This window comes from Juglans microcarpa x Juglans regia, chromosome 4S (assembly GCF_004785595.1).
Source record: "Juglans microcarpa x Juglans regia isolate MS1-56 chromosome 4S, Jm3101_v1.0, whole genome shotgun sequence".
In the NCBI taxonomy this organism is placed as follows: Eukaryota; Viridiplantae; Streptophyta; class Magnoliopsida; order Fagales; family Juglandaceae; genus Juglans; species Juglans microcarpa x Juglans regia.
The window spans coordinates 4,523,166-4,550,162 of NC_054601.1; the positions used below are offsets into that span (position 1 = coordinate 4,523,166).

General features: G+C 35.9%; 3 protein-coding genes across 6 annotated transcripts; 2 read left to right on the forward strand and 1 right to left on the reverse strand.

Annotated features, from left to right (window-relative positions):
- The first annotated feature begins 3,475 nt into the window (after positions 1-3,475).
- LOC121262732 (uncharacterized mitochondrial protein AtMg00810-like) lies at positions 3,476-5,022 on the forward strand. The gene is made up of 2 exons (XM_041165322.1): positions 3,476-3,722; positions 4,457-5,022. Exons 1-2 carry the CDS (start codon positions 3,476-3,478, stop codon positions 5,020-5,022), a joined length of 813 nt encoding a protein of 270 aa, XP_041021256.1.
- A 2,660-nt stretch (positions 5,023-7,682) lies between these two features.
- Positions 7,683-8,784, forward strand: LOC121263114. Its single transcript, XM_041165907.1, has 2 exons — positions 7,683-7,973; positions 8,161-8,784. Exons 1-2 carry the CDS (start codon positions 7,761-7,763, stop codon positions 8,638-8,640), a joined length of 693 nt encoding a protein of 230 aa, XP_041021841.1. The 5' UTR covers positions 7,683-7,760; the 3' UTR covers positions 8,641-8,784.
- Positions 8,785-9,518: 734 nt separating this feature from the next.
- Positions 9,519-21,101, reverse strand: LOC121262890 (carbon catabolite repressor protein 4 homolog 1-like). 4 transcript variants are annotated; one of them, XM_041165569.1, is made up of 11 exons: positions 20,704-21,101; positions 15,151-15,823; positions 14,937-15,017; positions 12,941-13,024; positions 12,779-12,862; positions 12,592-12,672; positions 12,462-12,530; positions 12,282-12,370; positions 11,254-11,362; positions 10,991-11,099; positions 9,519-9,948 (listed from the first exon to the last, which is right to left on the reverse strand). In XM_041165569.1, the coding sequence occupies exons 1-11, from the start codon at positions 20,856-20,858 to the stop codon at positions 9,740-9,742; spliced, it is 1,743 nt and encodes a 580-aa protein (XP_041021503.1). In that variant the 5' UTR covers positions 20,859-21,101; the 3' UTR covers positions 9,519-9,739. The 4 variants fall into 4 exon arrangements, with proteins under 4 accessions (XP_041021503.1, XP_041021502.1, XP_041021504.1 ...); XM_041165568.1 differs by having other exon boundaries at positions 14,937-15,023; positions 20,704-21,100; XM_041165570.1 differs by having other exon boundaries at positions 12,462-12,515; positions 14,937-15,023; positions 20,704-21,098.
- Positions 21,102-26,997: the final 5,896 nt, after the last annotated feature.

A 26,997-nucleotide genomic window follows, 5' to 3' on the forward strand; every position in this document is an offset into this window, starting at 1 on the left:
TTCTTTCCATATTTCTTGCAAATAGCTAGGTACCATTTAATAATTTCTCAAACCATATTGCAATAAGGCATATATCCTCCTTAATCTCTAGTACTAATTCAGACTCATCAGCAAAGTATGGTCTTCCCAACATGATCAATATCGCTTCATGAGTATTTATGGTGACACTTCTGATCATTATTGATCACTTCATTTTTACACGCTAGCTAGCTAGAAGATGTTTCAAGTCCCAATCAAGAGATTTCAGATCAGTAAGACAAATTGCTCCATTTGACCCAGCAAAAGCAAAAAACTCATAAATAGCTAGGTACTCACGATCTTATCTCGTTCGTGCCATTTAACATTTTTTTTTTTTTTTTTTACGCAATCCATGGAGAGCATCTTCCTCGTTAAATTTCAGTTTCAGAAGGCTGCTGATCTATATATATATCGATCATGCATGTAGTGTTAAGTTTTGCCACCTCTTTCGATCCCATAATAAAAAAGTTCTACATATGAGCATACGGATCGGACACGCTCGTATGTATTAATGGACCAATTAATCAGATAAGAATGAGACTAATATTTTAGAATAACTGTCACTACAAGTAAAAGGGCATTTTGCGGCGCTGACATTTGCTGCAAATAACCCCATAAATCGTTGCAGATAACCTTTTGCAGTGATTTATGCTGCGCCGCAGTTTCGTCGTAATTGTTGACTCACTTAAAAGTTAAGCCAGCGAAAGCATATGCTAAGAATGTAATTATAATTGGAACCGGCCTAATTTATAGTTGAATAGAATAAAGAAGTACTACTTTCAAGTACTGATAAATTTATGTGTATCCACAGACTTAGTGATAAGGATAAGGCCAATTCAGATTCAAAAGACACTAGCTCTGAGTCCAACTCCATCCCAAGCATTCAGATACCATTGTCTGATCAAGGTCTGATCAAGCCCACGTTTATAGGAGATAACATTTATCATCTTTTGAACAACAAATACTGTAACAAATTCTATCTTGTAAATAGATTATTCTATAAATACAATCTCTCGTAAGCCATTTAAGGTAGAGAGTACAACCCCGTAAATCACCTTTTGTTATATGGTATTAAGAGCCAACGTGACTAACATCAATGGCTTCCTCTTTCGCTTCTTCCCTAATATCTCTCTCAAACCCACCCGTTACCCCTCTTTGCATCCAAAGCTTGGTTACTATTAAGCTGAGTAGTGAAAATTACCTGTTATGGAAAGTCCAAATCACTCCCTATCTCAGAGGCCAACATCTTTTTGGATACGTCGATGGGAGTCGTCATCAACTTGCCTAACATGTTTCAAACCCAGAGGCTGCTTCGTCACCTACAGCTCCTCCTCTAATTCCCAATCCATAGTTTACTCACTAGTTTGATCAAGACCAGATTGTCTTGAGTAGTCTCATGTCCTCTTTATCGGAAAGCATTCTTGCCAAAGTGATTGGTGTTGCTACATCTCAAGAGGTATGGCCTGCCCTTGAAAAAATGTATTCCTCTCACTCTCGAGCTCGCCTCTCAACAACTCGGCGTCAACTCTCTACTGTCACGAAAGGTGGCATGTCTATTTCAGACTATTTTTGGACTGTGAAGTCCTTGGCTGAAACTCTTACACCCATTGGACATCTACTCCCTGACACTGAGATTGTTTCGCACCTTCTTGGTGGCCTAGAGTTCTCTTATGATCCCATTGTTACGTCCATTCAAACAAAGGATGATCCCATAGAGCTTGAAGATATCTTTGGTCATCTTCTCAATTTTGAGTTATGACTTCAACAACATACTCAAGTCATTGAAGCCACCATCTAGTCTGCCAATGTTGCAACCCGCACTGATCAACATCGTGGTCCTCCTAGTAAGACACAACACCCGAATCATACTTCATCTTACTCAGGTTCATGTGGTCGTGGTAGGGGGCCGAGGTGGTCGTCATGGTTCTCTTGGTGGTAGTCGCCCAATGTGCCAGATCTGTGGAAAAGCTGGTCATCTCGCTATCAAGTGTTTCCATCGTTTTGATCAGGCCTATCAAAACATGCCGAACAACATGTCTGCCTTTTTTACAGCACAACAGACACCAGCTGATAATAATTGGTATACCGACACCGGCTCCACAAATCATCTTACCAATGATATTCAGAACTTGAATCTCCATGCCGAGACCTATAATGGTTTGGATCAAATTCAAGTAGGAGACGGGACAGGTTTGGCTATGGCTCACATTGGTTCATCTGAGATTAAGTCCTCACAATCTTCTTTTAACCTTCACAATATTTTACATGTTTCACAAATTTAAAAGAACCTTATTTCTGTGAGCCAATTTACCAAAGACAATAATATATTTGTTGAATTTCACTCATCTCATTTTTTTGTGAAGGACGAGGTCACGAAGAAGGTTCTTCTGCAAGGCATGCCTAAAGATGGACTCTATCCCTTCCCCTCCTCTGTATCGACTTCATCATCTCCTCGATCCTTTTTATGTCAACGTGTTCCTTTGGAAGTATGGCACCGCTATTTGGGACATCCCACCAATCAAATAGTAAAACATCTTGTGTGTGAGGCTTGTTTTAGGCCATATAACGCATTGTTAAGCTTTCAAACATGAGTGGGAAATTAAGGATGGACATACCCCATTAGATGTTGCATGTATACAGTTTCAGAGAGAAAACCATGGAGAAAGGCATTGTGTATGTCAATCTAATGAACAGGCCAGTTGTGAGACACGACACGACTGAGAACAAGCTGAATAATTGTAGGCTTGATGATTGGACTGAAAGTATCATCATAGTCTAATTCTTGCTGTTGATGATAGCCGTTCGCAACTAGACAAGCCTTCCGTCATTCAGGAGTGCCATCAAAGTCAATTTTTGTTTTGTACACCAATTTGTTGCCAACTAGGTTCATGCCAGCCTTATAAGGGACTAGGGACCACGTACCTTGCTTCATAAGAGTAGAAAATTATGCATCCATGGCCTCATGCCATTCTGAAAATTTGTGAGCTTCAGAATAGCACATGAGATCAGTAGAAATGGTAGAAATGGCGAGGAACGCAGTGGGCAGAGGATACCTGGTAGTGCCATCCAGATATTGCTTGGGCTTCGCAATATTATTTTATGAGCAGGTGATCATCGGATGAGAACGAGACGGAAGAGATTTAGGAGGCAAGGCAGCTGTGGATGGAGCAAGAACTAGAGAGAGTGTCGGCGTCAATGATGGAATAGATGAAAATAGGGGAGAAGACTCTGTTGACACATCATGGGAAGAAGATGGGTGAGACGATGACGTTTCAGGAGAGTCCGCATGCGACGTCGTAATATTAGGAGATGAATTAGTAAAAATGGTAGGAGCAGGTCTATCATTTGAAGGGAATAAAAAAGGCAGTAGTGTGGACGACGCTGTAGGAAGGATTTCAGTATGAACTGGAGGCATTGTGGGTGATGAGAAAGGAAACAAAGACTTATAAAAAATTACATGCCGAGAGACAAAAACTTTGCCAGAGTCAGGATCAAGGCATTTGTAACCTTTGTGGAGATTACTGATGCCAATGAAGATGCATTTTTTGGACCTAAAATCAAGCTTGTGTTTGTTAAAGGGTCGGAGATAAGGATAACAAGCACAACCGAAAGTCTTAATGATAGTGAAATCGAGTGCTTTGTGAAAGAGTTTTTCAAACGGGAAAATGCCGAGATGAGCAGTTGGAAGCCAGTAAATGAGATAGGTTGCCATTAGGAAAACATCATCCCAAAAACAATGAGGAGTATAACTTTGAGATAATAATGTTAAACCCGTTTCAACAAAATGGCAATATTTTCTTTCAACAGAGCCATTTTGTTGAGAGGTGTGAGGGTAGGAGACACGATGTTGAATTCTCACTTTGTGAAAATACCGATTAAGTGTTTGAAATTCACCACCCCAATCTGTTTGGACACATTTTATTTGGCGATTAAATTGACGTTCAACCATTTTTTGAAATTGAGTAAAAATAGTCAAAACATCAAATTTATTTGCAAGAGGATAGAGCCAAACAAATTTGCTGAAATGATCAACAAAAGAAATATAATATTTATTGCCTTTGGTAGATAAAATACGGGATGGACCCCATACATAAGAAAAAATTAAATCTAAAGGATGATCTGAAATAGATTGAGAAATTGGGAAGGGAAGGCGATGGCTCTTCCCTTGGTTGACATGCTGAACAAACAGTTGGTATTTTATTTGAGGAGATTGGAAGGGAGAATTTAGTGACAAACTGGTGGATCTTGGGTTTATTAATTCTCAGTCAGACACTTCTTTATTTTTCTATGCCTCTGACTCTCTTACAATGTATGCACTGGTGTATGTCGATGACATCTTAATCACAGGTTCAAACGCAAGTGCCATCACTCATCTTCTTACTCAGCTGAACTGTGACTGTGTAGTAAATGACTTGGGGCCATTAAATTATTTTTTTAGGCGTGGAGGTCATCTCAATTTCAGGGGGTCTTCTTCTTTCTCAGAGGCAATACATCCTTAATCTCTTGAACATAATCGAGGCTAAGCCAGTTTCCTTTTTCTTGTCCTCCTCTCAGCAGTTACCGTTTTTTTATGTCAACCCTTGTCTTGATGAGAATTTATTTCACATCATGGTGGGAGCCCTTCAGTATCTATCTCTCACTCGCCCAGATATCTCATTTGCAGTGAATAAAGTATGCCAATTCATGCACAAGCCAACAGACATCCATTGGACTGTCGTTAAACGGATACTGAGGTACCTTAAATTTTCTATTGATTTTAGTTTACTCATCAAGCCTAGCCCATCCACACAACTCTCAGTCTATTCTAATGCGGACTGGGCTGGCTCACCTAACGATCGTAAGTCCACTTTTGGCTACTACATATACTATGGCCACAACCTTATTTCATGGAGCTCCAAAAAGCAGCTCACCGTGGCTCGATCAAGCACCGAGGCAGAATATCGTGTTGTTGCTCACGCTACTGCTGAGGCCTTATGGCTTTTATCTTTGCTTCGTAAACTTTAGATTTTTATTCCTTCTCGTCCAATCTTATGGTGTGACAACATAAGAGCGACTTATTTGGCGGCTAATCCAGTATTTCATGCTCATACAAAACATGTGAAAATTGATTACCATTTTGTCCACAAGAAAGTTCATAATAAATCTCTGGATGTTTGGTTCCTATCAAGTAAGGATTAAATTGCTGATGTGCTCACTAAATCAATAGTTTCTATTCATTACTCCCATCTGCGTGACAAGCTCAACGTGAGGTCTCCCTCGTGGCGTGATAAGGATAAGGCCAATTCAAATTCAAAAACCACCAGCTCCGAGTCCAACGCCATCCCAAGCTTTCGGATACCGTCGTCTCAAGCTCACGTTTATAAGAGATAACATTTATCATCTTTTAAATAACAAATACTATAACAGATTCTATATTGTAAATAGATTATTCTATAAATACAATCTCTCGTAAGACATTTAAGGCAAATAGTACAATCCCGTAAATCACCTTTTGTTATACTTAGCAGCTTTATTAGGAAAATATAAACACACCAACCAAATTGTCGGCTCAAACCACCGCTTTCCATATTTCTTTCATGCACTTCTCACTACGATATTTATATATTCTCAGATATTTTAATTTGGCGAGGCATGCGGTTCTGGCATGATTTTTCTTTTGGTGGGACAACTTGCAATTAAGAATTTTAATTTGCGAAATTGACTAGTCGTATGGTAATTACATTGTTAGACTCTTTAACATTTATTCTTATATATATGTGTATGGGAGGAGTGGTTGAAACTTTGAGGCCATGAATGAAAGATATATAGGTAGTTTTAAAGAGGGAGATCGAGAAAGGAAGAGAGGCTTAAAGAAAAAAGCATAAATGAAGGGAAGGAGAGGTGGGTTGGGAGCATTAAACTGGAGGAAACAGGTGATGAGAGTGACGAAGAAAGATGTTGAAGAAAGCAAAGATATTGTTTCAATGGTCATCTTTGAATTCTGCATTTAAGTGAATTCAAGATGGAATTAATGAAGGCAGGTGGACTTACTTGAAGTGAACCCTCTGTCTCTCCTTCTCAATGCTTTTAATGGTTTGGGTCCCTTGATTTCCAGCAATATTGCTTTCTTTTAATTATTTTCATCATCTCATTTTTTGAATTTTGGTGGCTATATATACCTCTTTTTTTTTTGGGTGGCTATATATACCTTATTAAAATTAGAGTACTACCCTCTGTCCTATATCTACTGGATTAATTAATAAAATGGGCAGCTTGGTATTTATGCTATTATATAAAGATTCGAGGACCATATAAGTTTTAGGATCGCTCACCAACTCATTTATAGTTGGTGAAATTTGGCTTACACCCTTTTCGCCTAATCCACGATGTGTTTGTTAGATCTTTTGCCAAACAGTGTAAGTTACTCGAAAAAGCCCACAATACAGCATCTCTTTTGTTGTCTTGTACACCGTATTGCGAGTGACAATTGCAAACCCTTTATCACGGCATAAGGTCATTGAGTAGTACTCATGTGCTGATCAGTTTGCATGTTGGCCAAGAAGATGATAAATAAAGGAGAAAATAAAAACAAATATTATATATATATATATATATATATTCTGTATATGGTATCCTTATCCAAAGGTGCTGAGATAAATCCCTTAGTACTATACCGTATAAAAGTAGACGAAATACAGTTGGAGCTGGAGATTAATTAAGAAATGAACTGATCATGGGAATCGGTTGATTTAATAGCCGAGAGAGGGTTGGGAGCTTTTAAAGCTCAGTTCTTGGGGGCCGAGTGAATAATAATAAATAATAAAGGACGTCGTCTGGGTGTAGTTTTGTTTTAAATGGCTGAAGAGGGGTGTTGAGAGCTTTAAAAGTTTTAGTTTTTTGAGTGACCCAATTGTGGAAGTTGGAGTTATTGTGTACATTAAAGATCCATAGCATTCAAGGCTTTCCTTCAACTGTATACAGACTCCCCACATTTAATGAACCTTCCACACCTCTACCGTCTCTTTTTCCCCACCTTCACCGCCTCTCATTAAACGAAATCTTTGGCCTTTGGCTTTTCGGTTTGGCTTAATCTCTCATGACTCCAAATTCACATTAATATCACCAAGCTGGTTGGGGATATTGGCCTATTGGGTACGTACTTTGGGTGGCATCAAAATCAGGGCATGCGCGCGGCTGTTTAGTAAAAGCAGAGCAAGAGGTTACCAAAGAGCTAATAATAATCAATTAATATTCTCAAGTTTTTGTCCGAAATTTAAGACTTGTAACGAAAGTGATATAGACACATATGCAAAGTAATTAAGTATTTAATGATATTTGAAAAAATTCACATAAAAAATTATAAATATATATTGTAAAACTCGATCATTTTATGTATGTATCTCTTCCTCACCTTTATTCTAAGAGATCTTCATGATTAAGGGGGGAGAGGGAGCATATACATACTTCCCATTAAGTTGGTTAGGATTTCACATCCTAAAATTTAAGAGCAGGCTAGGAGCTGCCAAGTCATTGAAGAAGAGCCAACAAGCAAGCACGTCATGCATAGGTAGGACAAGCCCTTCTAGTCCAACATTCAATTAAAGTTTGCTCCAATATTAGATTCTGTCCCGCAGTTATAGTTGAACTCAGCCTATATAACCGGCAAAACATTTTCACCGTTTCATCACTACTAGTCTGTGAGAGAGAGAGAGAGAGAGAGAGAGAGAGAGAGAGAGAGAGAGAGAAGTCTTTGGAGTGAAGCGATGGTTTCCTTGCAACCAGCCCTTTCTCCAAATCCAAGAAAGGCAATCCCGGAGTTGGAGAATTTATCAAAGAAGAGAAAGTTGGAAGGTCCAAAAGCCGAACAGATTTTCGAGAAGCAATCAAAAATGGAAAGCACAACATCCATACTCGATATCGAGCTACACCTCGAGACTCCATTACCTCTAGAATGGCAACGATGCCTTGATATCCAGGTATATATACCCCAATGCAAGCTTGTTAATTGATGATTCAATTACAACAATAATATTGCAAGACTGTCGATACTCCTCTACTATGAGTGTAAATCAGCTTTATGGGTATTGTTCTCAAGCCAGAATAGCACATAGATAATTCGAAATAACTTAACCAAATTAGTACTGCCATTCTTGGTGTATGCAGTCAGGTCAGGTACACTTCTACAACACAAGGACCCGGAAGAGGACATCTAGGGATCCAAGGAGGAGCCCTGAGCCAGCTACTCCGGATGATGATTATGATCATGATCATGAGCATATGAGCTTAGACCTCCAACTGACCCTACCATGCGAATCACACAGAAAAAGCCATGCGGACGACAGTTTCACCAAGCCTACTTCAGGTAGGCCCGCACGTGGTTCAAATGATCATCACATGTCTATGGAACTCAGCAGACAAGAGAAAAACTCGGGAGGCAGCGGCAGCACCACTGTGCGGAGTCCATGGTGGTTGGCGCTCGAAGAGGATCGCCAAGAGATGGTAGCAACTGTGTGCACAAACTGTCACATGTTGGTCATGCTGTGCAAGTCATCTCCTGCTTGCCCTAACTGCAAATTCATGCACCCACCAGATCAGAGCCCTCCAACTCTATTCAAGAGAAGGTGTACTACTCTCTTGTGCTAGTAAATTAAGCAAAAAGTTTTAGTTGTTAGGGTTTGGGATCTGCTCAAGGCCCTCAACTCACGTATGTTTACGTACGTACAATTGAATCTGTCTTTAGAAGTGAAGTATCTTGCTGGCTAGAGAGCCCTTAATTTGCTGGCTTTAGTTTTTCCACCTAGCTCTACGATTGAAAAGAAAAGACTTCTCAGAGTCACATAGATAGAGAGAGAGAGAGAGAGAGAGAGAGAGAGTTGTATAAATAGTATACGAGTGTTTTTAACTTTTTATTGCCCGAAATTTTTCTAATGCATGATCTTGTCTGGTACGTAGAAGGTGACGACGACCCACTAAATTGCAGTGTCCCCCCGTTCCTGTACTTGGGATAGGATGGTAAAGAGCTGAAGAAGTTCTCCTCCAGGATGAGAATATAGACAACCACTCGGTCCAAAGACCATATATATTATTCCACGTTTCCCATACACATTTATTTTAGAGAAAATTAGACAGACCCGTATAGGAAGATGAATGTGTTATTGACTCGAATTCAGTTTCATTCATTAAACGAACCAAACTAGAACAAAGGGTATCTATCCTCTTTACTCTTAATTTAGGCGTAACTTAAATTCTTGTAAATATCAAAGTTGATATATATATATATATAAATATCGTAAGAAAAGGGAATCCACTCTCTCTCTCTCGATTTCATATAATTGGAAGCTATTGCAACACAGACCACAGTCCTTACTCCTTAGATATGTCCTGAGACAGTGAGAAATGATATGTATGGGGGTTTCGTGGCGTGGACATGATTAGCTTTTTGAGCGTAGACATATGTCGATATGCCCGACGTACGTGACCAAATACATCACGTGAGCACTAAGGAATTATCACAGTACTGCTTTGCAAAATGCCAAAAACCAACACGTACAAAAGTCACATGCGACACAGGAACAGAGTTGTATGGGCACGGGCATGGGCATCAATTATCACCATTTTTCAGTAATTATATACCAAAGTTTTAATATATGATGAAACTTCAAAAAAATGGACCAACCATAAAGATCGTTTGAGACAGAACCGCATTTACATACTGCCTGCTATAACTCTCTGACCTACGGAACTACTCTGCCAATGTAGTACTACTGCTTAATTGCTGCCACGGGTTTAGAGGAAGAGGTAGTGGGTCTGGTCTCCTGCGGGAAGGTCGTTTGAGTCTGAATCTTGCCATGAGAGCAATATGATCTGATGACCAAATAGGTGATGGAAGGCTAGGTTCAGTGCTTTCAAGGTACGGAAGTTCCAACAAACCTTCAAGAATCATATCCTTCGCTGATAGGAAGCAAAAATATTCAGAATTACTCGATCGAAGAGAATAAATCATAAAATCATAGATCGATAGAAAGCAAATAAAATCTGGAATGAAGTGTTGCAAGCTTAAGGCTCCCTTTGGTTGCAAAGTTATCTGTCTCAAAGTTCGAAATCAACAGAATCAAACTGAAAAGATTTCAGATATGGATGGATGGCAAACTCTCTTTTGCATCTTTAGTATTGCAAAAAAGCCAAACAACATGCCTTATGAGTCAACAACTCAACGTCCCAGATAACATGGACAAAGAAATGCTAGCAGCATTAAGGCATTATGATAACAAGGGAGGATAGTATTATTCAGTTAAGATTTGTAAGCACAAATTCATCTTTACAATAATTGTTTCAGAATCATTCAGGATCTCTTTTCTTTATCATCATCATCATCATCACTATTATTATTCACTTTTTGGATTATCCGAAAGAGGCCCAATGCAAAATGAAAAGACTTATTGCAAGCATTACATAATATATAAATGGAATGACATTTTTTTTTTTCCATTTTCTTTACAATAATTGTTTCAGAGTCATTCAGGATCTCTTTTCTTTATCATCATCATCATCATCACTATTATTATTCACTTTTTGGATTATCCGAAAGAGGCCCAATGCAAAATGAAAAGACTTATTGCAAGCATTACATAATATATAAATGGAATGACATTTTTTTTTTTCCATTTTCTTTACAATAATTGTTTCAGAGTCATTCAGGATCTCTTTTCTTTATCATCATCATCATCATCACTATTATTATTCACTTTTTGGATTATCCGAAAGAGGCCCAATGCAAAATGAAAAGACTTATTGCAAGCATTACATAATATATAAATGGAATGACATTTTTTTTTTTCCATTTTCTTCAGCATCTAATGCATTCCAAGTAAAGGTTTAAATGCAATGTTTTTGACAAGGTCACAAGATACTAAAATCATCCTACTGCAAAAGCCCTTTCACCGGTATTAAAAACAAAATTAGGGTAACAACTCAGACATAAAATCTAGAATACCTGTGTAGAATATGTAATCTAAGGTTCCACAGAAATCTCGCGTAACGTGAGTGAATACTGGCTCCTTGGTTCCAAGATCTGATTGAGAGGAGGATGCATATGCACTTAACTGGAATAGAACCTTTTCATGCATTAGTGACATAATAATTAAAGTCATGATAACAATCACCCCAACAATGATAGTACTACTGTATTATGCATGAAAGTAACCAATAACAACCATAGTACGTACTAAATTATCATAGGAAAAACAATTGCCTTACCAGACACAATGAATGATAAAGCTTGAGATGCTGATATATACCAAATGAATCATCCTCCCTTTCACGAGTACGATTAATTCTACCACTGACTATAAAGGTATGAGGATCACTGCAATGTCATTGATAGTGCATTTGTGAGCATGATACACATCATTAGTCTTAAACCTTCGGGAGTGCTAGAAGAACGTGTTATTAGAGTGAGGTTGTTTATAAGATCCATGGTTCAACTCTTGGTACTCTCCAGTTTGCCAATTTCTTTGTTTTTACACATGCAAAGCCTGCATCTAGTTTAATATTATTGGCTGGCTTACAGATGAAGGGAGATGTTAGTATTAGTTGCTATAAAACAAAAAACAAACACAAAACTAGTCATACATGCTTGGTCCACCGCTAGCCAAATAATCAAGATAAACAAGTAAATAAAATTAGAGGAAAAGGTAAAATGTTAAACAAATAGGGTTCACTTTTTAGGCTAAAAAAGGTTCAAAGAAAATTATATTAAATACGCTTCCTTCCAATATTTTCCTTCATTGATTATATTTCCCCTGTTTATTAAGTTCATCAATCAAAGGAAAATCAATGACCATGAAAAAAATCACGATTGGCAAATCAAAGCAGAGTAGATCAGTGGCATAAGACAACAAGATGCAAAACTACTATGGGTGACCAAAAACTTATTTCCTCCTTCCACTTTTATGTTGCTTACCTATACAAGCTTGTGTGAAGGACTGTTCACCCGACCCGACCCGACCCGAAATTCAATGTTCCGACACGACCCGTTTTCAGTGCATTTCCGGTTGCCCGATTACCCGGCCCGGACTTGATTTCGGAATACCCAATTACCCCTTTTTTTTTTTTTTTTTTTTTTTCTGGGATGGCCTTGTTACTGATGGAGGTGAAAAACCCTTATGGGTCAGCTTGCATGTACAGTAATGTTGCTTTTTTTCATGGCAGCTATATATTGATAATTTGATGGTGCTTAGTTAATTGCCATATATACATAGATATGCTAGAAACAAAAGACTAACCTTTGAGGAAGAGAGTTGATATCCCCACACAATAGTAGAGGAATTTGTGACTGGGCAATTTTCTCAAGTCCATTTACAAGGTTTGCAACCTTGGGTCAGAAAAGAAGAAACAGTCAAACCCGTATAATTTGCTTAAAATGAAAATTTATAGAGAAGATCCATGTACAAGTTAAACGGTACCTGAAATAATTTTACATCTGGATGTTTTGGATCTGCAGATATGTGGGTGTTTGCCTGATGATAAAAGGCCTGAGTACGCATAAATTCCCAGAATTAGCAATACAAAACTGTTAAAGTTGAAATACAGTACCACACAAATGCGAGTTTGAATGGCATCAGTGGTGCTGCCTTTTTGCATTTTTTCTAATACAACGACAAGTGCAATATTGTCCTGCAAACCAAATAGAATAAAAAAAGCTGAAATGATAAACAGATGATGGAGAAGCAAGAATGACATATATATACAGCACATGGAGGACTATGTAATAAATAAACACCTTCGCCAGGTGGATGCGGGCGGGATTTCTGAGTTCAGGCTTCAAAGCTTCAACCACTGACAATGCTGTTCTTCTAAACTCAATCTACACAAAGACACCTCCAAGTCATTTACCCTTTCAAATGGACATATTTTGTTATTCAACTGACCATATTTTGCTCACCTCATATTTCTTAATTTCTTTGAATAGATCCCTACGGTAGAATGTTGCGCACCCATCACTTACATACCCCTTGCCTGTATAAACCTGTAAGATATCAAAAAATTGGTTTTCTACATACAAAATGATAGGGTAACAAGTCATTAAGTCGCATGGATAAGAAATCACTTCAACTACAAGGAGGGATATGTGGCAAAACATGAAGAAATATACGATAGACGTAGGATTTTATCATCATTCAAGTTGAGTGGCCACAAATTTGCCAAAATTTAAAAATCATAGTCAAAGGAGGTAAGTAGCATGTTCGAAAATTTATACACAAAAGAAACTATATATATTTCTTATTATTCTTTGATTTGATTCATGAAACATAAAAATCCTTGATTAAGAAGAGATAATGCTGATGTGTATGGTTGTCAAAAATACCAAAGCATAAGTTCAATCTCAAAACAAAGCAAACATACAAATAAATTTAAACAGAAAATTTAAGGTGGCTGTTTTTTAATCTGGTAAGTAGTGTGGTAGTTCACTATTCATAACGAAAAAATGACATCAACATGGACAAGAAATCTACAGTATAATGCAACTATGCTCCAATCCAGTGCAAGAAAGTATGTCATTTCACTTACTCTCCAGAAGATTACGCCATTTGGGGTGTTGAATGTCAATAAATGAGAAGAAACATTCATCAATTTATCACCAAGGCAATCCAAGCAAAATGTTTAGCATCTTTTCAGAGGTAACTCTTGGAATTGACTGAGGATGGAATTCCTTGCCATTTCTCAGCAAGGAGTGAAATCTATAAAATTTATTTTGCTACTGCTAGAAATTACAGAGAAGTCAAGAGAAGTACTGTGTTAAAAAGTGAGAATAAACTGAGAGAGATTCTAGGGTTTCAATCTCCTAAGGCAGTCTTAAAAAAAATCCTAAGGCTGCTCAGGCCAACTTATAGTAAAAAAAGCACAGAGATAGTAAGATGCATCTCGCTCACACAGAAGTGATCAACTATGACAATGACAGAGACAGCAGAGCTTAATCTAGTCTCAGCAGTCTGACCATGTGGCTTTTATGGCAAGAGAGAAATAGCCATGCTTTTGAGGGTTGAGAAATGTCAATGTTGAATTCAAAGCCAGTGGTTTTGGGTTGCTTTTGGACTGGATGGCTGCAATGGATTGCAATGCTTTTACTTTGCTAGATCATGACTGGAAGTAGCTAAACATATGATTGGATTAGGTCAAGATAGAATAGGTAATCCATGAATTAAATATGCCTAAGATCAGACAAAGCGACAGTTCCTCATAATCTAATGTATACAAACCATAGGCATCAGTCACAATCAATCTAACAAACTCATGAAGCTACAAGACTGGACATTCAACCGCAAAATACAATGTCAAATAAAGAAATTAACAAGGACCAAAGAACATGTCTCCAGGTAGCTAACCATTAATCTTACTCTCACAATTTAAATTTTGCCAAAAGTTCCCAAATTTCAGAGCTTTATATGTAGTTCTCCAACGTATATTAATATACATATAAGTGTTGATTGTAGGAATGCAATTAATAAAAAATATTTCTTTAAATTTTCAATGTTCTGCTATAATTTTTCAATTTGTTTCATCGGCCTATAAGTAATCTCACTAATCATATAAAAAGAAAGAGCGCTTTTATTCTGTTCTTTGTCTTTGATTTACATCTAATATAAATGTTAAGAACAAGGAAAAACTATAGAAACAATAATCCTTAGTTTTTTATCAAATTACAAATCACTGCATTAGTTTCAAATACACTCAGGGAGTAGAAGATGGTGGGTGCAAACTGGTGGACCTGCAGCTCCACCCCATATGCAGGTCTCCATCTGTCACACCCATCCCTCCTGATGGGTGTATGTTAAATACAAAGGTACCACATGTGTGGCAAAAGGATTTTAGGAACTCCATGGAAGAGAGGTGGATTTAAAAAAATTAAATGACTATATTCAGTAAGGTCTCAACCATACCCCTTGGGTCTTTTTCTTGTACACAGCTGAGTACCCACATTTTGCCAGCTGAGGCTCAAAGAAATTTTCAAAATGATCACTCTGCACCTGCCCACAAAGAAGGAACAACATATGAGCAAAAAACAATAATAAGCTACCAGGCACCACTAGGGCCAACATTCATACTAAATATTCCAGAAAAACTACGCAGATAAATGTGAAAAAAAAAAAACACCTCTTGAAGACAAAGGATATCTGCACCATATTTTATAATCTCACGGAGCAAATTCTGTCGACGGTAGCCCCATAAAAGAGCCCATGCTGCGCAGTAATCATAGATCTTTCTGGTAGCATACAGATCAGAAAGGACATTATAGGATAGCACAGTAAACATCACATCATCAGAAGATTTCTGCAGATGTCTAATTTGGACCATATGACGATGAGGAGTAGATGGAGGAGTAATCACAGGATCAGTCACTATCATATTAACCGGAGACAAATGAATACCCAGCGAACAGTCTACAGCTGCAGATTCCAGCTTCAATCTTAAACCAACATCATCCATTGTGGGTACATAAGCTTTTGAGGAGCCCACCTTAATCCATTCTTTGCCTTCTCGTTCTACCACCATTGCACTCTGATGAAGTAATGAGGCATCACCGAAGGCAGGCCAAGAACCAGAACTCCTGAGCTTTCTAACTGATTGTTCATTGCCAGTTAAATTCCTACAGACAGCTTCAGCTGCATCGTGATGACGCACCATATGTATTTTCCACGAATCTAAGAAACACCTTGAAGAGCAATGATAACTCTCCTTGGGTGGTAAATCCAATTCTACACAGGACATGCACTGAAAGGTACTCAACTTACCATGGTGGACAGAACAAGTAAACTGTTCTCGGTACCTACATAAGACGATTTATTATAGAAGTTTCAGAATCTTAACATTAGCTAAAAGCCACCATGTCTTTCTAGTAGTGAAAGAAAAACCGATTGCACTGCATGATCAGAGAATACCACCTCTTTTTGAAACAATGTTCAGGATCAACACAGGTTTGTGAACACACACACACACACACACTGCCTTCAAAGATAAGATTTCAGTATAATTAATTAAATTTGGTAGATAAATGTTAATCGAACACTGGACAGTAAAGCAAAGATAGTCAATTACAATGCATTAAATTATCTCTCAGTTTTTTTCCCTTAACAGGCAATATACAAATCAGATTTTATTTTCAACATGTGGCTGAAATTCATATGCATGTGTGTGATTTATTTATTTATTTTGATAAGTAATAAGAGATTTTATTCCCAAGAATAGGTATAAGCCCCAAGTACACAGGACGTATACAAAGGAGATACCTACTATCTAAAAACAAAAGGAAATCTAAAACAAATTCTGGAAAATATCATCCATTATAAAAGTTTTAGCCCAAGAACTCAAAGTACTACAGAAAAAATCCCTAAGGTCTCCCAATGAACGTTCTTTGTATTCGAAGCATCTCTCATTCCTTTCAAGCCATAGACACCATATGAGACAAGAAGGAATCATCTTCCAAATATCAACAGCATTCTTGCTACCCTTCAATCCCTTTCACCTACCAGTAAATCCACTAGTTCCTTGGGCATTACCTAAAGTAGACCAATCCGATTCAAAACCTCATTCCACAAGAACTGGCCACTTCACAATGAAGAAAGAGACGATTAACAGATTCCCCATCCTTTTTGCACATGACACACCAATCAGCAATGTACATACCTCTCCTTCTAAGATTTTCAGTTGTGAACACTTTGCCCCGGGATACCACCCAACAGAAAAAAGCAACCTTGGAAGGAACTTTCACTTTCCATATGTTTTTCCAGGGGAATTCACAGCTCCTGTGACTAGTTAATATGCTGTAAAAAGAGGAACCTAAGAACTTAGAATTTCCTACCTAGCATCAACTTTGAACTATAAAGTCTTTCCAGAAAAGCCTTAATATCATCCACTTCCCAGTCATTAACATCCCTACAAAAGTTAATATGCCACTGAATATTATCGTCAATGCAAAAGAAAGAATATCCCACAGCTGCATTTTGATCTCTTGCAATTCTAAAAGGAGAGGGAAAATCCAACTTAAGTGTAGAATCCCCATAAAAAATTCCGAAATAAACTCTCAATTCTTCTTTCTACCTTTGCTGGCAAAGGAAAAAGAGACAGGAGATAAGAAATAAGTGGAAAGATTAGACAAAGTACTTTTTATTAGAGTTAATCTTCCCCCTTTAGACAAGTAGATCATTTTCCAAGGTACCTCATGGGGAGAGAAGAAATTCTGCACCCCAGAATATTTGGCAAGTCTGAAATATTCTGAACAGAACCCACAGGAACGACTTCAGATTTCGATAAATTAACTCTTATTCCCGATACGGCTTCAAAACACAACAAAAGTGCTCTTAAAGCACGAAGATTTTCAGAATTGGGCTCACTAAAAATCAATGTATCATCAGCAAACAATAAGTGTGAAACACTGAAACTACTCTGGACCTCATCACCCACCACAAAGCTGGACAGAAAATTACCATACACCGCCTTCTCAATAATTCCACTCAAGGCATCCATGATCATAACAAAAAGAAAGGAAGAGATGGGATCACCTTGCCTCAAACCACGCGAGCTGCTAAAGAATCCAACCGGTTCTCCATTCACCAAAATTGAAAATCTTGAAGTCGACACACAATGCTTTATCCATGAACACCATTTATCTCCAAAACCATATCTCCTCAGCATATAAACAAGGAATTCCCAGAACACATGGTCATAAGCCTTTTCCATATCCAATTTGATTATAATACCAGCTTTCTCCATTTTAATTCTACTCTCCAAGCATTCGTTAGCAATTAAAACAGTCTAAAATCTGTCTTCCCCTCATAAATGCATTTTGCGATTTTAAAATAATCCTCTCCATCAGCCTGCTCCAACGGTTGGCCAGCACCTTAGAAATGATTTTATACACTCCATTCACCAAACTAATAGGCCGAAAATCTCTCATCTCCACAGCTCCTACCTTTTTTGGAATAAGTGCAATGAAAGTCGCATTAAAACTCTTCTCAAACCTCATGTATCAATGAAATACGGCAAACACCTTCAAAATATCTTCTCTAACAATGTCCTAGCATGCTTGATAAAATGCCAAAGAGAACCCATCTGGACTCGGAGCCTTATCCCTATCCATACCCTTAACCACATTAAGTACTTCTTCTTCAAACTCTCTCTCTAGCCAATCAGCTTCGACTTGATCTATAGAATCGAAACAAAATCTGTCCAGTTTTGGTCTCCAAGAAAAATCTTATGAAAACAACTGCTCATAAAAATTCACTATGCGATTAATATCTTCTTGATCCGTAATAAGTCTGTCCCCATCTTGAAGAACCTCAATCACATTATTTCTTCTATGAGAGTTTGCCATTTGATGAAAAAATTTAGTGCACCTATCTCCTTCCTTCAACCACAGCACCTTAGATTTTTGCCTCCATGAAATTTCCTCCATTGACGCTATATTTTCCAGTTCAGAAGCCACCCCTATTTTCTTTTCCTGTCCTTCCCTGAAATAACCCTTTGCACCTCCTTCTCATCCAAACCTCTCAACTCTTCCAAAAGAAGATTCCTCTTGCTGTCCAAAGTCACAAACTCCTCTTTATTCCATCTCTTTATATCTTTCTTAAGAGATTTCAATTTTCCAGCCAGAACAAAACTAGGAGTACCTGAAAAATTATAAGAATTCCACCAACTTCTCACCTTGTCCACAAATCCCTCATCCTTCAGCCACATGTTTTCAAATTTAAAATACCTTCTCCCACCCTCAATTCCACCACAATCCAACATGATAGGATAATGATCAGAACACAATCTCGGCAATAATTTCTGACCTTAAACCAGAAAAATGAACCTCCCAAGAAGGCAAAACCGGAAACCTATCCAGCCTTGAATATGTCCTACCATTTGTCCAAGTATAATCTCCTCCCACCAAAGGTAAATCAATCAGATTTAATTCAAAAATTAAATCTGAAAAAGTAGACATTGCACGTGAAAAATTTGTGATTTATTGTTGCCACATTTAATTAAAATTGAAATTCGGGGGGATTTTGTGAATGTTAAATTTACTGTTCCAGCAACCATCGGGAAGGAACCCCACTATTAAGGAATTTGGGAAAGCGGATACACATTTTCATGGAAAAATAAAGATATTAACCCTTACATGTAAACACCACAGCTCCTCAGCCAAAAATGTAAACTTAAAAACATAAGAACAGAAAAATAATGTTCGCACTGCAAAATTAGATACTAGAATTAACTAACTAAAACTCACTGCAGAACTTAAGCAGGGCTGAGAGAGAGATGATACGTCCACTTTTGTCATCCTACTGGTATGAGTGCAACGAGAGGAATGCGATTCTTCATCTTAATCCTTGTCATTCCCAGTCACACATGGTGACGTGTCATATTTCAAATGGCCTCTTCTGTCAACCACTTAAATGACACCTACTTGAAATCTGCCACATCACCATGTGTGACTGGGGATGACAATGATTAAGATGAAGAAGAGTATTACCCCTGTAATAATTATCCTACAAGGTGTCTCACACACCCTTGCAACCTTATAAATTATTATGCGTTTAAACTAACCGAAAGTTAAAGATATCTGAGTTATAATGGGACAAAAATACTCAGGCTTTTCATGATGGCTAGGAAACCTCTCTAAGTTAAGGGTAGAATTCTAGCCTGCAACATAATTTGAAAAAAGACACTTTGAGATAAAGTTGTAAGGGGATCCTATCATCATCCTAGTCAAATCAAATTATCAAATTTGTTCTTGTAGTAACAACAATGGAGGGAGGTATGTTTATATTTTTCAAATTAATACTATCATATTCAATATTGTGGAGCATAGAAAATTTAAGGTTCTAAAATTGATAGTTTCATTGAATTAAGAAATTTAACCATGAGGATCCTTATAATATTACCTTCGTATATTAGGAATAGACTATGAGTCAGCCCTATATATGGCGCTATATTACCACGTTATAATGACTTGGGAAAACTTCAATTTCCTTATAGAACATTTAAAGTTCTTGTTCTTCAAAACAGTCTTCCGTATTTCTCGTGCACAGTGTCTTGAAATGCTACACCGTAATGAGAGACAATGGAAGAAAAATAATTAAAATTTTGTCGACAAACTCTTGTTGAATGTCTTCGGCTCGTGCCTAGACTCGTGTTCCCTCGTAGCTTTAACTGGAAAAGAAAAGAAAATTGAAAGAAATAAAAATTCAACCCACCTCAGCCAAGTTCAATTGCCTAACTTAAAAGGGTCAGGAAATTATTTTCCGTTACATTTTTTAAGAAACCAAAAATTGGGGCAGCTTGATTTTTAAAAAAATTCTTTCTCACAGTTGTCTCGGATGCCAAACAGAGCTCAGTGTCCCAGAGATTTACTCATCTTACGGAAAATGAAATCAACCCAAAAACCTAGAGATCGAAAGTTGAAACTTAAATGCTCCATTTGATTTCAAGATTCCGTCGGGTTCAAGAAGCTAAAACCGTTTCTCTTTATACGGGCGAAAATTCTCGCTTCCTTTCCCAGTTCTTTCTAAACTACCTTACAGACAGTTTTGCATACACGAACATGCTAATTAGAGTAAGCACGTAATTCAGATTCACATACGAGATAAAGAAACAAAGCACGAGAAAATACGCATAACAGAAAGAAAGATATACCGACAAAAAGAAAGAAAAGACGAGACCAACCAGTTGCAAGCCAGTGAATGCGGTGGGACTATTTGAGACCCTGGGCTCGTGACATCTACGAACGGATTGATCTCGCAGTCGACGACTGGAGTTTTCGAAAGCAGACTCACCGACACTTCGAGCTCCGTGGTCTCGGATGATTCTTGGGGACCCATCTGAGAGGGGACACGAGAATGTGGCTCACAAGCATATTACACACTCAGCAACAAGAAAAGATCAATTGGGCCTCCGATTGGAGCCCTTCTTGGCAATGAAGAAGATGATTCGAGGGTATAAAGTTAGCGATTTTGGGTCTGAAGGCAGAGGGGTTTTGGGTTTGTGCTGTGTCAGTTTCAGCGTGTGCTGGAATGGAAAGGCGGAAGGCGTTTGCTATATACGGAGAGAGTAAATATGAAAGACCCTCGGGCATGGGTTTTGGCTCGGAAATCGTTTGCCGCCAGTTTTGCATGAGCGTTATAATACAACGTGGATGGCAAAATATAAAACAAATATATAAAATAGTGAAAACGTAGAGAAAATAATATATTTAGGAAAAAATTACTTTACCCACCGATTCTTACTGTTATAATCGCTGGGAAATTTTTTATTTTATTTAATGATTAAAGAAGTAATTTTAAGTGTATTGATGTATTTTATTTATTTTTAAAAAATATTTAAATATATTAAAAAATATGAATAAAAAAATAAAAATATTACAAAAGTAACTAACGGTCAAAGTGAGCGGACTACGCGACAGAATAGCCCAACTCATATATTTATTATGTGAACTAAAAATTTATTTTCATATTTATTTCCAATCAGAAAGTTAGCACTCGTTTAGATAATGAGATTAAATTATTTTAGATGAATTTAATAAAATATTATTTTTTTTAATATGAAATTCTCACATCATGTTGTGCCGAAGAGTCACTGCTCATGCAAGCTCAATATTTTCATATTTATTATTCTTGATATTATCATTTCTCTATTTAAATTTGTGAAGGTGATCGGAACAAAATATATTATATGATGTTTTAGAATGTAAAAGACTATCTATATATGATGATGTCTATAATTAATTAGTTCATATTGAAAACTTAATAATCAAGTTCAAAAACAAGCGAGTGAACAAAAAAATAACATTAATTGAATTCAAGACAACTCATTAATCTTATCCTATGTACGGCATATTAAATCATCAATACTATCCAAAATTCACATTAACATATGGTACTGCCCATGCAGGACTGACACTAGTGACCGATCTGACAAAGGATGGAAAAGATGTTGAGGAAACATCCATCAACTATTTTATATATATATATATATACACACACTAGTAAAGGGCAAACGTGTATCGTATGCCCAATTGTGAAAATATAAAAAATATTTTTAAAAATAATATTTATGAAATCTAAAAATATGTAATAATAAAAAATAGGTTAATGTATATAATTATAAAATGTAATAGTTTTATCTATATTTTAAAATTTTTATTGATCATAAAAATAATCACATATATTATCTACAAAATATCTATGATTATAACATAGGAATTTGCACGAACATATTTATAATTATACAATTTTCTATTGTAGATAAAAAAGTGACTATTGAATTAGGAAAGTTTTAATAAAATTGAATTATTTTTAAATAAGATCAGCCTACCAGCTAGCATTCTTACGACAAGATAAGAATGTCGCAACAATCTTACAAACTAATAAAAAATCAATAACAATCTGTCAAACACATAAAATATAAAGTACAGAAACAAGATCATAAAAAATAAACAATAGTACAAGTATCTACATTTAAAGCATAAATAAATATCATTCAATCAATAAAATATGCTTAATATTAAAACTAAATTATTTAATATGATATTGAACTATTTACAATTAAAAATCTTAATACAGATACAACAAATATTGAGCAATTCTAATTGATAATCACAATTCCATATAATTACAAGATGCCTTGTAGAAATAAATGCATTAAATATTATATAATATAAATAATAACATCTATTTGTATAAATAATAACAATACATACCTGGAAATAGGGGCAAATAAAATATTAGTGGAATTAGAGCCAAACAACGAACAGAAAGACAAGCACAAAGTGACAAAACCATAACGCCTGTTATAAAGAAATATATTATATAAGATCATATGATTATTCCAATAATACATTGTCGTTTGTTAAATAAAGCTATACTAACATATTAAAATATAATTTGTTAGTATTATTTATTTAACTTCAATTGTAATAAGTGGCTATATAACTGTTACAAACAAAAATAACTATATAATAAGAATAAAATTTGTGAGATTGCAAATAAAAGTTGCGTAATATCCTAAATTTTTTTTCTTTTGTTTCTATATATATATATATATATATATATATATATAAATATATATATATATATATATTCTATAGTTTTCAATCGTATAACAATAATTGTTAACTAAGTGTTAAATAATTTAATCATATAATTATTTAACACATGAAAACATATGAAAAATTGATTACTTGCCAATCCACAAACAACAAAACGATAATTTAGATTTATACAATTTCTTAATTTTAAATATGAATGGATAGAGTTTCATCTATATTTTAAGTTTTTATTTTTTATCATAAAAAAATCACATTTTTTATGTGCAAAATATTGATAATCATAACATAGAAATCTTAACTACAAATGAAGTACAGATTTATGTCTATATTTTCAAAATTTATTTTCTTGTTTACAATACATATTATACACATGATTTGCATAATGTTTAGAATTATAATATAACAGTAATAAAGAACAATAAATGAAGAACAGGAATAGCAAACCTGTAAAAAAAAAATGTAATAGAATATATATATTTTTACATCATGAAGTTTTATAATTGTATTAGTGAAATTAATATTGTTAATTTTATTAATAGTCTTAATTTTATTAGGGTTTTTTTTTCTCACTTGAAGTCCAAAAGAAAACAAAGCAGGAAAATCAGCCCAACAAACCCAGCCCAAGTCACCTAAACGGCGCCGTTTCTAGCACATTCGTGTAACACCCATCAATGACATTTCAAAAAAGGCGACGTTTTGCCTAAAAGAAAACCCTTGTTTTATACCTACTACTATAAATACATCATTATACTCCTCAATTCATCTGTTTCTCTTCTTCTCGCTTTTCCTCTAATCCTCCGTCTCTTCTCTTTGTTTTTTTTTTCACCTTTCTTCTTCTCCCTTTTCGTCTATTTCTTTTTTTTTTCCCCTCTATTTGTTTCTTTCATCTGTAGGTTTTATTTTTTCTTAAGTGGTTTTATTTCTCCGTTTCTATCTTCCTCCTCTGTTTTTTTTTCTTTACATTTTCGTTAGTCTGTAGGTGTTTTTTTTGTAAATGGTTATATTTTTTGTTCGTTTTGTTTGTGCTTCCGACATGCAGATCGGAATGGATAGAAATTTCTTTTAATTGGCTTATATCTGGAGTTTTTTGTCTAAAGATCTAAACAGATCCTTGTATATTTGAAGATATTTTGTGGAGATCTGAACGATGGTTTTTGTTATTTATTTAATTTCTCTACAGATCTAGAAATCTTCAGATCGTAGTCAATGTTTATAGCTTTTTCAAAAATTTTTTTTATTAAATTACTTTCCTACAGATCCGATTCCATGTATATTTTTTTAGGGTGCTATATTTGTTTTTTTTCTCTCTATAGATCTGAACAGATCTTCATATATTTGAAGCTATCATGTTCAGATCTAAACTTTATTTTTATTTATTTTTACTTTTTCATTCGTCTGTAATTTTTTTACTCCTTCGTCTTCTGTTTTTTCATTTTGTTTGTTAAATTTTTCTTCCATTAAGTAAATGAAGATGTGATGTTCATTTTTTGCATATTTGAGTTGGCGTATTTTTTTTATGCGGGTTTATTTCTGGAGACATTCATATATTTGAAGCAATCGTGTCCAGATGTGAGTTCGTAAGTTTCTTTATTTTTTTTGTTTTGTTTTGTAAATTCCTGCATCTCTTCTTTATTTGTTACTTTTGTTATTATCTTAAGCCTGAAATCTCGGATGTTTGACGGCTGAAATGTTTATCATTTCTTTGTTAGATGTGAAAATTTAATATCGTTTTTGTTATTTTACTTTCACTCTATTGTTCTGTTATTTTAAATCTCAACAAATTTTCATATCTTCGATCTTCCTGTTTTTTATATTTATTTATTTTTTCTTTTATTGTGAATCTCTAGATAAATGAATGCATGTGTTCGTTTCTGTTGGGGTTTTTTTTCTGTATGTATACCAACCTTTTTCATATTTGAAAATTTATATGTTTGACACATATATATATAACATATCTATTACATGTTGTGAGTTTTTGTTATTATCTTAAGCCTGAAATCTCAGATGTTTGACGGCTGAAATGTCTGTATCATTTCTTTGTTAGATGTGAAAATTTAATATCGTTTCTGTTATTTTACTTTCACTCTATTGTTCTGTTATTTTAAATCTCAACAAATTTTCATATCTTCGATGTTTGTATTTTTTATATTTATTTATTTTTATTCTATTGTGAATCTGTAGATAAATGAATGCATGTGTTCATTTCTGTTGGGTTTTTTTTTCCTGTATGTATACCAACCTTTTTCATATTTGAAAATTTATATGTTTGACACACATATATAACATATCTATTACATGTTATGAGTTTTGGCTTAAATTTTTGGAATTTTAAGTATTAAGTCTGGAAATACTTATAAAAAAAAAAGTCTGGGATATTCAACCAAGAAATTCTTGACATGTTATTTGTATGTCTTTTACGTATATGTCTTTTACGTTATGTATATACATGTTATGAATGTAAAAGTAATTACGTCCTGATGTTATGAGTCTACAATATAATTTTGCTAAACTGTAATTAATGATTTCTGTAATCATAAAAAACATAAAAAGATTTTCAAATTTCACATCTATAAGTATTTACTATTTTATGAAAGCAAAGGAAATTTCATAATTAATAGAGCATAAAACCAAACAGAAAGCATACCGAATTTAATCTGAAATTCGAAAGCCAAGCAACAAAATCTGACAGCAAATTTTAAACGCTGAAATGAAGAAGCAGATTTGAGAAGATGAGTAACCAGAATCTAAGTATAAAATGAATAAGGTGAAGACTTTTATACTCAGCGGTAAGCGGTGGAAATGTAATCTAGAATAAACACCTAGCTTCCTAGGGGCATTTTCATCCAGAAAGTTTATATTATGTGAAACCAGTTGGTGCAAGCGGTGTTGGAAAAACAACTGTCAAAACAATTTTTCGCAGGCGGGATTACTACCATCCTTGCTTACCACCATTTCTACCACTAACAATGTAGGCAGGAATCACAGGCGAGACTTACCACCATCCCTACCACGTGCATCGTAGGCGGGAAACACAAGCGGGACTCTACCACCGTCCTTGCTTACCACCATCCCTACAGTTCATTTTCCTTTCTCTTATTCCTTTCAATCCATTAATTTCAAACATACTCAAAAATCATCTCTCACATGAAAATCCAGTTTTCATTCACGACACATGAGCATACATGAAATGATGCAATAAATGCCATGACGCCAAACACAACATAAATGCACGCAAGCATAATTCAATTAAATAAACAACACATCCTAACATCCAATCGACTCCATACTCTTCGGACTCAAAGTCCGGCACAACCAACCAGACTGCAGAAAATTAGTTAATGCAAAAATATGTTCAAATCTCACAGAGTTCTTTGGAAAATTACGTATAGTGATGAAATATAATTTTCGAATGATCAATGAGGTGCAATAGATTGCGGCACAATAACGTAACAGTGTATTTTGGACTATGGTTGTGGGTCTCAAAAGGTCAAATTTTGAATAAGAATAGACTAAGACTTGAGATGACTAGGGAAAGACTTAGAGGTGTTGGTGAAGCAAATGGTGGTGGTGGTTGGTGAAGCAAATGGTGGTGGTAGTTGGCTACGGGTGGCGGCGTGGGCGGCGACTAAAGGCCAAAATACTCAAATCGGAAAATGAGCTAGAGGGGTCGGAGCTGAGGTTGAGTAGTTTAGGTGGCTAGAGGGCCGATGGTGGTGTGGTGAAAAGATGGTGGCCAACGGTAGCGCGACGGTGGCTTTGGAATGAAAAAGAGTCGCGGCTTGGATTCCCTCATGAGGGTTAATGGCGGCACGAGAGGGGCTGAGATTGGAAGAGGAGAGATGCTAGCTGGAGGGGAAGAGAATGGGCTAGGTGGTGTTGGCCACGCTGGCGTGCAGCGCCACACTGGAGGGAAG

Coding starts and splice junctions, on each gene's coding strand:
- LOC121262732 (XM_041165322.1), top strand. CDS start 3,476: ATGCCGAGAGACAAAAACTTTGCCAGAGTCAGGATCAAGGCATTTGTA. Junction 3,723..4,456: donor GAAGCCAGTAAATGAGATAG/GTTGCCATTAGG, acceptor TTATTTTTTTAG/GCGTGGAGGTCATCTCAATT.
- LOC121262890 (XM_041165568.1), bottom strand. CDS start 20,858: ATGGGTCCCCAAGAATCATCCGAGACCACGGAGCTCGAAGTGTCGGTG. Junction 15,824..20,703: donor CATTCACTGGCTTGCAACTG/GTTGGTCTCGTC, acceptor CGTCTTATGTAG/GTACCGAGAACAGTTTACTT. Junction 12,371..12,461: donor CAGATGTAAAATTATTTCAG/GTACCGTTTAAC, acceptor TTCTGACCCAAG/GTTGCAAACCTTGTAAATGG.
- LOC121263114 (XM_041165907.1), top strand. CDS start 7,761: ATGGTTTCCTTGCAACCAGCCCTTTCTCCAAATCCAAGAAAGGCAATC. Junction 7,974..8,160: donor AACGATGCCTTGATATCCAG/GTATATATACCC, acceptor TGGTGTATGCAG/TCAGGTCAGGTACACTTCTA.